The 12,227-nt window shown below is 44.3% G+C and overlaps 1 protein-coding gene across 2 annotated transcripts in view; it reads right to left on the reverse strand.

Moving 5' to 3' along the window:
• MYOM1 (myomesin 1) overlaps window positions 1–12,227 on the reverse strand; it is a 127,430-nt gene that overhangs the window by 45,064 nt on the left and 70,139 nt on the right. For both annotated transcript variants that reach the window (XM_084849795.1, XM_084849796.1), the window contains exons 13-16: window positions 11,492–11,548; window positions 5,296–5,420; window positions 3,290–3,473; window positions 1,301–1,475 (exon numbers count right to left, since the gene is read on the reverse strand). In XM_084849795.1, coding sequence (XP_084705921.1) covers window positions 1,301–1,475; window positions 3,290–3,473; window positions 5,296–5,420; window positions 11,492–11,548 — 541 coding nt within the window. The remainder of the gene's footprint in view (window positions 1–1,300; window positions 1,476–3,289; window positions 3,474–5,295; window positions 5,421–11,491; window positions 11,549–12,227) is intronic.

Consider the following 12,227-nt stretch of genomic DNA (forward strand, 5'->3'; position numbering starts at 1 on the left):
TCAGATTTGGCAAACCCTATTCACTAAAGCTTTTATGATATGCTGTAGTGGGACCTCACTCTTTTGAGGGGCACAGTGACCCAACAGACAGGGACTTCAAAGAAAATCTAAGGGCCAACATTCGTCCAGAGCTATGTGTGACTGGATTATTTGCTTTGGGGTAAGCGCATACGGCCCTGATTGAGATCAGGAACATGGCACTCCAGGAGGGAGGGATTTAAGCTTTCCCCTCTCTTGTTTTTCATCCCAAAATCTACATTCATCCTGGGGGAGGGGGGGGAGAAAAAACATCTCCACCAATTCAATACTTTTTTCTCCCCCCGCCCCCCAACCCACGGAGGGTGAAATTTTGGTATGAAACCTAGAAAACTGCAGGGGGGAATGATTAAACCCCCACCTTCCATAGCATTACAGTCCCAATCTAAATTTGAGCCGTGCATGTCTACACTAAAGTATATAATCCAGTCATTCATAGCTCTGGACAAATGTTCAGTTTGCCCTAAGAGGGGGCAGTTCTAGGGAGAAATATAATTCTGTGGAAGTATCCCAGAATTCTTTAGTAACCCTGTTCAGGCATTCCCCCCTCAAGCATTCCCCATCACATGATGCTGAGGGAAGCAGGGACAGGCTTGTTGGGCCCACCCCCTCCATCATGTTCCTGATAGCCCAGTCCCACAACCCACTATGCATTGGGGGGCTTGAGGTCTGCCGCAGGGAGCCTCGAGGTTTGCAGCAGGGAACCTCCTCTATCAATTCAGGCTCCCTGTGCAATTTAGAGCCTTAACTACATTGGGCTCTAAATCACGTGAGCATCTGGCCTGTGTGGAGCAGTCTGCCCATTGCAGAAAGTCAGCCCCAATGCATGGACAGGGACAGGGAACACGTCAGAAGGGGCCAGTGAATACATCCCTGCTCTCCCTGCATCCATGATGAGGAATGTGTAGGGGGGAAGACTTGAACAGAGCAATCATTTCTTGAAAGCCGCATTTCACCCATATATCGCCAGTAACTGCAACAGAGCGACTTCCTTCAAAGAAAGGAATAAGTCCTTTCTGTGATGGACAGCAGTATCCTAAGAAGAACTAGAGAGAATCCGATTCTAGTATACAATTCTCATGAGCAAATAAATTTTAGAAGCATCAATTTGGGAGGGCAGGAAGCCAATCCCACCTTATGTTTTCGATCATAACACATATATTTAGGTTTTAGGTTTAGGGTATCAAAAGAATACATCTATCAAGCTATCTTTCAGTGCATAATAGTGAACTGTAAGCTTAACATCTACCCATTGATCTATTACCTTGGGCCTTTCACGGGATTATTGTTGCACGGTTCCCAGTGACCAGATCCAACTTTGCTTGCTTCTATGTAGTACCCAACCAATTCTTTTGCATCTTTGGATTCTGTCCAAGTGACAACTACTGAGGTATCTGTATTTCTGGTGGGGACAACATGGCTAGGGGCACTAGGAATATCTAGAGACAAAAGAACAAAAAGAAATTAATGGCCACCACTGTTGACATGAAAACACTGGATTTCTACTTTCTTTTACAGAAGCTAATATAAATGTAATATGTAATTCCATCACGTAACTAATAATTAGAGAAAATGTGATCAGACGGTATCTTGTTTTATGTACACAAGACAACCAAACCGCATGCCCCATGCAATCAGGAAGATGATACATTTTGAGAAACTATACTTCGCACAAAGGCATAGTTTTGTTGGGTTGGCCCAAAGATTCCCTTCCATGAAGAGAAGGAACTTTGTCTAATGGAAAGTCTTCCTCCCTCAGAGGAAACCTTCTTCTGTCAGAGGAAGCTCCTTTCTTCCCTTGATGGAAGGGAATCTTTGGATCCAACCCCTTGTCTTCATAGTTTGCTCATTTAATACCAAGACAGCATGACAATCACCTTTTTGAAAACAAGTGTCTGTAGAACACATGAAAGGCTGACAATTTCAGTCAAATCAAAATACATTTATTCTGTTTCTGACGGAGGCCAATTTTTGCAACTCTCATCCATGCCTCTGTCTTAAAGTTACAAACTGTTTTTCTGTTTACTCTTCTGATTCTCCTAATTACCCTAAGTGTTTGCAAGACACAATCAATGTAGGTTCTATAACACATTGCCACTTCTTACGACCAATGAGAAAAAAGCAGTGTGGTTCAAGCACTGAACTGGAACACAAGATACACTGACATAAGTTTTAGCTCTGCTACAGTCATCATGCCACTTGTAACCAATGATGCCATAATGTCACTGGTTGCACAATCCTATTATATTTAGTTCAATGAGGCTTACTCCCAGGCAAGTGAGTATAGGATTGCAGCCTTAATCTGTGTCTTCAGAGCTCTCATAAAATTGGGTGAACAAATATTATCTTAGGAATTCATCACATATGGCCCATGTAACAGATGCATTTAAAGCTTTCCTTATTTTAAGCAGCTGGACAGTTCCTAAAATCTAGTGAGCAATGTACAAGCTACAGGCTGCACACTGGCCCAGGGCCAACAACTAGAAATTGTAAGTTAACTTTTAAAAAAATGTCTAGTCCTCATGGTTGTACAAATCAAACATAAGCAATATGCAGTAATCCAGAATCCTAGTAAAGAGAAGCTAGTAACCAGAAGTGCTTGCACCAAATCAGCTAAAGTTGTTATGTTCTCTTCCATTTGCAAGTGGCAATAATTTTTTCATGGCACGGTGCCCTGACATTGATTGATCCCTGTTAATTGCTAGGAAGTCTGGGAGCTGGCCAACCAAGCCACCCCATTATCCCATGGCCTCCATCCAGTGAATGAATGAGGGCTCCTTGTCCCTCCCACCCCATTTTCAATGGGTGAAGGGGGCCTGCCAATGCCTCCTCCTGGAAGCTGCATGCAAAAGAGAGTATAATGCTCACTGCTTTTCAGTTTCATATTTGGCGATATCTTTGTCTTGCTTTTTTTTTAAAGGGAAAAAAAGAGGTAGCCTTTTAATTTTAATATTTTTTTTTTGCAGGTGGGGTGAACAATTCTGGAATAAGAATATTTTGGAACAAGTCTATATCTATAACAAATTAACTGCTATTTTCTAGATTATGGTTTTTCCATTGCCACCCTCTCTGATGAACAGGTTACCCTCCACTGTATTAAAGGACCATCAATTTAAGGCAAACTTAAAAAAAAACACCCCTGTACACATAGATAAAACCCAACACATTCCCATTCAAGTAGGAAAAGGTAAGTCCACAATCATCTTTAGAGGCATCTATGGCTGAACAGCAGTGTCCCACAATGTACACTTACCAAGTTTGTCACCGACCACAGTAGCTTCAGTGGCTTCTGAAGGCTCACCAATTCCAGCTGAATTACAAGAGCGGACACGGAACTGGTAGGACTTTCCTTCAGCTAAGTCAAAAAGTGCAAAGCGAGGGGACTTTACAGGGATCTCAGTGTTTACTCTTTGCCAGTTTTCAGTTCCTGCAACACACTGAAATCAAAATTTCAGAAATGAACAAAATTGACCTCTCACAACAAGAAACCTTGCCGCTCTCCAGCAGAAAGGTGCAAATCATTCATTTTGATTTCATCATGATGCTCAAGCACTAAGCTGGAACACCAACTTTGTGGTGGTGGAGCTGCAGCTTAAGATGCTTCTAAGGCAGAGCAGCCTTGTTCTTTGCCAACTGCAGCAAAAAGGAGCAGATGCTGAATGGATAACGCTCTCCGCATTTCCAGTGTTCTCTTAAATATTAGCTATATACAGTGGAGGCGGGTGGTTCCAATGTCAGTGGGGCAGCGAATCTGCTCTGGGTTTCAGTCAGAACTCTAAAAGAAATATTCAAGGTGTGATGGGTCAAGCAGCTTGGATCACTTCTTTAGAGTTCTGACTGGTTCTGACTGAAACCCGGAGTGGATTCACCACCCCACTCACATCAGAACCATCAGCCTCCACTGGCTATACATAACTACTTTGAGAAAATAAAACAAGCCTGTTTTGATTATATAGGGCTGAAAGTGGGTAGTGGAATTATACCACAGTGACTCATCACAGAATTGCTTCATTTTGTCTCTTGCGATTTCATCCTTAAACCGTGTCAGGAAAAGGAAGTTGTGGCGAAGGCAGAGGTATGAGATTGCAATCTTCAGCTCATTTACTCTATATAGTAGAACTGGCAAGGTTAAGCACACTGCTGAGGAATATGCCATTACCAAGAGAATGTAGAGAATCAGGGTTATTGTAAACATTTATAAAAGATAAAGCATATCGAAGTGGGGAAACAGAATAATTGTTGGAGGAACAGACATTAAATAGTCTGTTACATTTTGTAATGTTATTGGTTTGGAAAAGATATAAACATATTGGGTTGGCTCTTGAGAACATCAGGCAGAAAGAAGCTTGCAGAAAGGACTTCCTTGGCCCCTCCTCTCCATCTGCTCCTCCATCTGCTCCCCAATCTGCTCCTGGGGACTTGGGGCTCCTCTGGAATGGGGCTAGCAGTGGGGCTTTTAGAGGAGGGAGAATTCTGCCCAAACAGGCAGAGGCACCTTCTGTGAGCAGAGCAAGGAGTCTTCCCTGATCCTCAGAACCAGATGGGGGGGGCACAGGGGCCGTAGTGGGGAAGAGGACGAGTGGGACAGTTTCTGTCTGCAAACTTCCTTTCACTCCCAGTTCTCAGGAACCACCTCACTAAGTATTGGGAAATATATATATCTCAGGGAACAAATGTAAAAACTTGAAGAATTAGTGACATCCATCACAAAAGACTAGTTCAAAAGTACTAATCAGCTTATGTAACCACAGGCAACTGCTCTTATTTTCATAGGATTCTAGGTCTGAATCTACATAGAATTGTAGAATCATAGGGTCGGAAGGGGCCTACAAGACCACTGAGTCCAACCCCCTGCTCAACGCAGGAAGCCTGATTCCCAGGTGGTCTCCCATCCAAGGGCTAACCAGGGCTGACTCTGCTTAGGTTCCGAGATCAGACGAGATAGGGAGCATCCAGCCCTTTGCTCATCTATCTGTGCCATGTTAAGAAAAGTAGTTTATGACAAAAGGTTTTGAGGAAAGAAACAGAAATCCGTTTTTCTTTCTTTTTTGGAGGTCTTTGCTACCTATTCAATTTTTCACTGTCTATTCACTGCTTTCTTCAATCTGTTGTAAAAACTACCAGTAGTTTTGTGTGTTCGATGTGGATTAAAAATAGTTCAAAATGAAAAATGTACCAGCCTGAAGTTCTTAGATTTGGAATAAAATAAGCCTTGGAGAAAATGAATGAGAAAATGGGGCTTTGACACTTTTGTTTTACCTTTTCAACGAAGTACATGACACCCTCGTGACCCCGTTCATATGGAGGTTTCCAGCTAAGCACAATATAATTCTTTGTGGCTTCTGTAACATGGAGGTCTAAGGGTGGTCCAGGAACAATGCCCTCTGTATCAAAAAGAGAGAGGAAAGAAAGGCCGTTAGATAATGCCATCTACAACAGATGAGCAGGGGTTCATACACCTGCTCATCTTCCAATGTGATATATGCCATCAATTCCTAGCCTTCTAAATCGGACAAACAAACTAATCTCTATGCAAAATAATAAACTTCCACTCTGTTGTCAGGGCACTCTGTCAACGATCTTAAGGTGGCCATTCTTGAACAAAGGAACTCCAAAGACAGGGTTCGAGTGAAACTGCTGAAGTACAACTATCAAGAGACTCAGCTCCATCTCCTGCTCCATCTCCTGCAGCTTGAACAGAACAAAGACTTTTTTTTATCACACCGTATGTGTAAATCAGCTCACCAGTGCAAAGATGCCTGCGTTATCACGCATCAGCTGTTTTGTGAATGGCCACTGTTAAGGTAATTATCACTGTAATCACTGTAATTATCACTGTCTGCATTTTCTGCATTTCAATTCCCTCATTGTTTACAATGCACATGCACACACAACCTGCAACCATGTGTATATACACCTGCCAATTGAGAAGAACACCGCATGCATCTGATGAAGTGGACTGTGTCCATGAATGTTTATGACATAATAAATGCCTTAGTCTTTAAGATGCCACAAGACTCTCTGTTGGCTTTGTGGTAGTAGACTTAATACAGCTACCCCTCTGAGACTTTATATATCTATCACCACTAACCCAAAGCTACCATGGAGCGGCAGGGGGCAGATGAGCCTGCAAAACTATTGATAGGGCTTATTTCTGTGAGGTTAAGCAACTTGAGGCTAGAAGCTGAAAATAAACATTTCTCTAGTCACGCTCAGATTCAAGTGTCTTTATTTCCTTCAAGAGTAAAAAAGAACAAAATGAAATATTTTCAGTCCGAATTTCCATAAACGTGCATATTTCCATGGGTGTGAGCAATATGTTGCAAAATATAAGGGGAGTTGCAGTGGTAGAAGAGACTAAGGAGACAAAGGAGACAGAGGCTAAGAAGTAAGTGGGCTGCAGGAAGCCCAGGGGGCTGCCCTTTATCCTTCTGAGTGGCTGTGAGCTCACCAGGTGCTTTGAAGAGCTCCAACTGAATTGGGGGGGGGGGTTGGCCTGAGTACTCCCAGCAGCTGAGTGGGCGGAAGCTTCAGTCTGTTTCCCGCCCCCCAGCTGAGCAGAGTAGAGCAGAGGAAGCTGCTCCAGCTGGTCCAGGGACTACAGAAGCAAGCAAGCTCCCAGAGAGTGAGTGACCAGAGCAAGCGGACAGGGGGAGCAAACAGGAGTTGGCCAGGGGAGTTCGGCAGGGGAGGTCAAGGGGGAGGCCCCTAACATTTTTTTTCATTTTTTTTTTATTTTTTAACTAACTTTTTTCATTTATTTGTCTTGTAACACACACTTCCACACCAGTGGGACTCCGCTTTTGACCTCTACTGACTAGAGGAGCAGGCACAGGCTAGTCTAGAACAATCACAAAGCTAGACTCAAAAAGGGAAAAGAGGCAATGGAAGGACAGGACTCTCCAGTGGTGGTGACCTGCAAGGTGTGTGCAATGTTTGTTTTCTTGCCTGAGAACAACATGGCCTACACCTGCAACAAGTGCAAGTTGATCACGCTGCTGGAAGAAAAAGTAAGTGGACTGGAGCGGCGACTGTCGACCCTCCAGGGAATAAGAGAACACGAAGAGTTCTTGGACAGAATGGGGGAACTACAGCAGCAGAGGGAAGACCAGAAGCTTGAAGAGCAACAGCAAGATGAGGCAGTGGGAAATGCTGAGGTGAAGAAAAATGGAGTAGAGGATACTCCTTAGAAAAGGGTGACAGTTAGGAGAAGAACTAGATGCCACTCTGCACATTGCTCAGTGGAAGCAATGGAGCTGTGGAACCGATTCCATGTACTTGTGGATGAGACTGGAGGACAGCCTGCAGAGGAAGAATCACAGGGGAACCTACATGAGAGTGAGCAAGAGGCTGAAGGTCAGTCAAACAGAGGCAATGAAACCCAGCACTACAACAAGAAGAAAAGAAGAGTGGTAGTAGTGGGAGACTCCTCGCTGCATGGGATCGAGACCCAAGTATGTTGCGAAGACCCGTGGACTCACCAAGTATGTTGTCTCCCGGGAGGACGGATTAGAGACATGACTGAAAGGTTGCCTGCACTCATAAAGCCCACTGACAGGTATCCCTTTCTTCTCATCCATGTGGGAACAAATGATACCACCAAGAGGAGCTATGAAGAAATCACATCAGACTTTGAAGCTTTGAGAAGGAAACTCAAGAACTTTGGGGCCCAGATAGTTTTCTCATCCATCCTTCCAGTAGTTAGAAGAGGGATAGAAAGGGAACGAAAAATACTCTGGGTGAATGACTGGCTACGAAGGTGGTGCCGACGAGAGAGATTTGGATTCTGGGACCACGGGTTATACTTCCTGGAAGATGGGCTGCTGGCAAGGGATGGGTTGCACCTCACAAAGGATGGGAAGAATGTGTTTGGCCACAGCATGAAGAACTTCATCAGGAGGGCTTTTGTCAGGGTGGACACTGAGCCCATAGAATCCCAGAGTAGTTCTGATTCGGAGGAAGAGCAGTCGCTCCTGGGAGAGGAGTGCGCCCCCTTTTCCCAGGGCCCGCAGCTGACAGAGATTCCTCCCACCAACATTCCTAGATTAGAAAGCAGTCCAGGGAGTGACCCAGCACCAATAGCAGACTGGTTGGATGCGTGGCGCAGACGCAGAGAGCGGCGCCAAATGGAGAGCGCGGAAAGGAGGCGTAGCGCCCGGTTGGCTCTCGAAGAACGGTTGCGCCCAGAGGATCCAAGGGAAAAGGGGAGGGATTCTCCCTAGTCCTTATATTCAGGGGTCTGCCAGTAACTGCCTTTCAAACGGGGACCAACTGTTCCAACGTAGGGCATAGGGATGCTGCTGCTCAGATCTAGTTGCTACCTGTAAAGTTGTAAGTTGTAAAAGAAGAATAAAGCTTTGAAAAGAATCCCTTTGTTTGCGTCTGAACTTGGCTACTGGATTAGACTGAGAGAGCCTTCCAAGGAGCCCTTGACAGCTTTAGACTGAATCCTACAGGGAAGGGAGATGTAATGTTGGGGATGGATGTAGATGTAACAATGGATGTAGGCGCATGCACTGTAATGGAGAGAACAGCTCTGATAGTGCCTAATAATAGTCTTCAGGCACATGTAGGAAGAAAGCCAGACTATGAAGCACATGGTCTTCGATGTCTATATACTAATGCCCAGAATATGGGAAACAAACAGAACGAATTTGAACTCTTAATACAGGAGGGAAATTATGACTTGATAGGTATAACTGAGACTTGGTGGGATGACTCTCATGACTGGAATACAGCAATTGAAGGATATACCTTGTTCAAAAAGAACAGGAGGAACAGAAAGGGAGGTGGGGTTGCACTGTATATGAAAAATACATATCTCTGCACAGAAATACAGGAGGATGAGCTTGGTGGCCCCATCGAGAGCATCTGGATCAAAATAAATGGAGCAAAGAATAAAAGGAACCTGGTAGTCGGAGTCTACTCCCGGCCACCCAACCAAGGAGAAGATGAGGATGAAACTTTTGAAAAGCAAATAGCCAATGTTTTAAGGAAGCATGATGTAGTAGTAATGGGGGACTTCAATTTCCCTGATATTTATTGGGATCCAAATTCTGCAAAACATGGCTCCTCCAGGAAATTCCTGACTTGTGTGGCGGATAACTTCCTCCTACAGAAGCGTACCCTGGATTTTAGGAAAGCTGATTTTAATAAACTCAGAACAATGATCAGTAAGGTCCCATGGCAAGTGACACTAACAAGAAAAGGAGTCCAAGAAGGGTGGGAGCTTTTAAGAAAGGAAATTCTCAAGGCACAATTACAAACAATTCCAACAAGAAGAAAAGGTGGAAGACAACAGAAGAAGCCAATGTGGCTTCACAAAAAGCTTAGGGATGACCTGAAATAAAAAAAGGACACATATAGGAAGTGGAAAGAAGGCCAAGTAACAAAGGAAGAGTACAGGCAGGTAGCACAGAATTGCAGGGATGGTGTCAGGAAGGCTAAAGCTGAGAACGAGCTGAGGTTAGTGAGGGATGCTAAAAACAACAAAAAGTCTTTCTTCAGCTACGTGCATAGTAAAAGGCAGAGGAAAGAAATGGTGGTTCAGCTATTAAATAAGGATGGCAAAATGATAATAGATGACAAAGAAAAGGCAGAGGTGCTCAATTCCTACTTTGGCTCAGTCTTCTCCCAAAAGAGGGTCTATGACCCCCCTGGCAAAGGCGAAGTACAGGCTGAAGGGGCAGGATTGCAGCTTGAGATCGATAGGCATATGGTCAATGAAAACCTAATGACTTTGAATGAGTTCAAATGTCCAGGGCCAGATGAACTGCATCCTAGAGTAATAAAGGAACTGGCAGAAGAACTCTCAGAACCACTGTCTATTCTCTTTGAGAAATCTTGGAGGACAGGGGAAGTGCCAGATGACTGGAGGAGGGCTAATGTTGTCCCTACCTTCAAAAAGGGTAAAAAGGAGAACCTGGGAACTACAGACCAGTCAGTCTGACATCAATCCCTGGGAAAATTCTGGAGCAGATGATTAAGCAATCCATCTGGAAGCACCTTGAAAACAATGCCGTGATTACTCGAAGCCAACATGGATTTGTCAAGAATAAGTCCTGCCAGACGAATCTGATCTCATTTTTTGATCAAGTAACCTCCCTTGTGGACCGTGGGAATGCTGTAGACATCATATACCTCGACTTCAGCAAAGCTTTCGACAAAGTGCCCCATGATATCCTGATGAGCAAACTAGCTCAAAGTGGGCTAGATGAAACAACGATCCGGTGGATCCACAGTTGGCTACAGAATTGGACTCAAAGAGTGCTTATCAATGGGATCTTCTCAAACTGGGGAGAGGTAACAAGTGGGGTACCGCAGGGCTCAGTCCTGGGCCCGGTGCTCTTCAACATTTTTATTAATGACTTGGAGGAGGAGGTGCAGGGAATGCTGATCACATTTGCAGATGACACCAAATTGGGCGGGATACCTAATACTTTGGAAGACAGAAACAAAATTCAAAGTGATCTGGATAGACTGGAGCGCTGGGCAGAAAACAACAGAATGACATTTCATAGGGATAAATGCCAAGTTCTGCACCTAGGAAAAAGAAACCAAATACACAGTTACAAGATGGGGGATACGTGGCTCAATAACATGACAAGCGAGAAGGATCTTGGAACTGTTATTGATCACAAGCTGAATATGAGCCAACAATGTGAGGTGGCTGCAAAAAAGGCAAATGCTCTTTTGGGCTGCATTCATAGAAGCATCGCTTCCAAATCCCGGGAAGTACTAGTTCCCCTCTACTCAGCACTGGTTAGGCCTCATCTGGGCACCACACTTTAAGAAGGATGCAGACAAGCTGGAGAGGGTTCAGAGGAGGGCAACAAAGATGATCAGGGGACTGGAAACAAAGCCCTATGAAGAGAGACTGAAAGAACTGGGCATGTTTAGCCTTGAGAAGACTGAGGGGAGATATGATAGCACTCTTCAAGTACTTGAAAGGTTGTCACAGAGAGGAAGGCCAGGATCTCTTCTCGATCATCCCAGAATCAGGACACGGAATCATGGGCTCAAGTTACAGGAAGCCAGATTCCGGCTGAACATCACGGAAAACTTCCTGACTGTTAGAGCAATACGACAATGGAACCAATTACTTAGGGAGGTGGTGGGCTCTCCCACACTGGAGGCGTTCAAGACGAGGCTGGACAGCCATCTGTCAGGGATGCTCTGACTTGGATTCCTGCATTGAGCAGGGGGTTGGACTTGATGGCCTTGTAGGCCTCTTCCAACCCTACTATTCTATGATTCTATGATTTTAAGAAATTCAATATTCATAATTATTTTAAACAGCAGGGGAGTAATCAGTTGCCTCCCAAAACTACAGTCTGAAAGTAGGGTTTCTTTAGGGAAGCCATGACAAAAAACAAACAAACAAAAAAAATTGAAACCAGCAAGGCAAATGTGCCCTAAAAACAAAGAGTTCAGACCAAGTTGAACTTGTAGTTACCTGTAGGTTCCTCCTCAGTGACAATAATCTGTCCGGTCCAAGGGGCAGAAGGGTGACCTGAAATAGAGGCAGAGATTAGCTAAACTCAGTTATATCTGGCAAAAAAATTGCCATATACAAACACAAATATTTCTTAAGCCTCTTTAAGGTGCAGCCCTATGCGTGCTTAGGCAGAAAAAAGTCCTACAACCCTCAGCACACCCCAGCCAGGTTTTTTCTGTCTAAACATGTACAGGATTCTACTTTTAATCTTAACCAAGGACTTCTAGCTATGGCAGTAGTGTTTCAATAAGGAAAAGAGAAGATATTAAGAAAAGAATACCAAGTGAATGCTCATTTCCAATGGCTGACAGAAAACCTGCACTTACTCAACATATATATAAACCATGGCAAAATAGATTCCTGTAAATTTCGCCTACCACAACAGGATTGACAGGGGGGATTAATTTAGATAGATAGATAGATAGATAGATAGATAGATAGATAGATAGATAGAGCGAGCCTCCCCTGCAGTGGAGGCCGGTGGTTCCGATGTCAGTGGTGCAGTGAATCCACTCCAGGTTTCAGTCAGAACCAGTCAGAACTCTAAAGCTCTGCACCTTGGATGGCTCCTGTAATGTTCTGGCTGGTTCTGATTGAAACCCAGAGTGCATTCACCACCCCACTGACATTGGAGCCACCAGCCTCCACTGTTCCTTCGGTATCTTTAAAAACTCAAGAGAGAATACTTCAGTAC

Source organism: Heloderma suspectum, chromosome 4, assembly GCF_057233095.1.
Source record: "Heloderma suspectum isolate Gila_16-S chromosome 4, 16-S_ref, whole genome shotgun sequence".
In the NCBI taxonomy this organism is placed as follows: Eukaryota; Metazoa; Chordata; class Lepidosauria; order Squamata; family Helodermatidae; genus Heloderma; species Heloderma suspectum.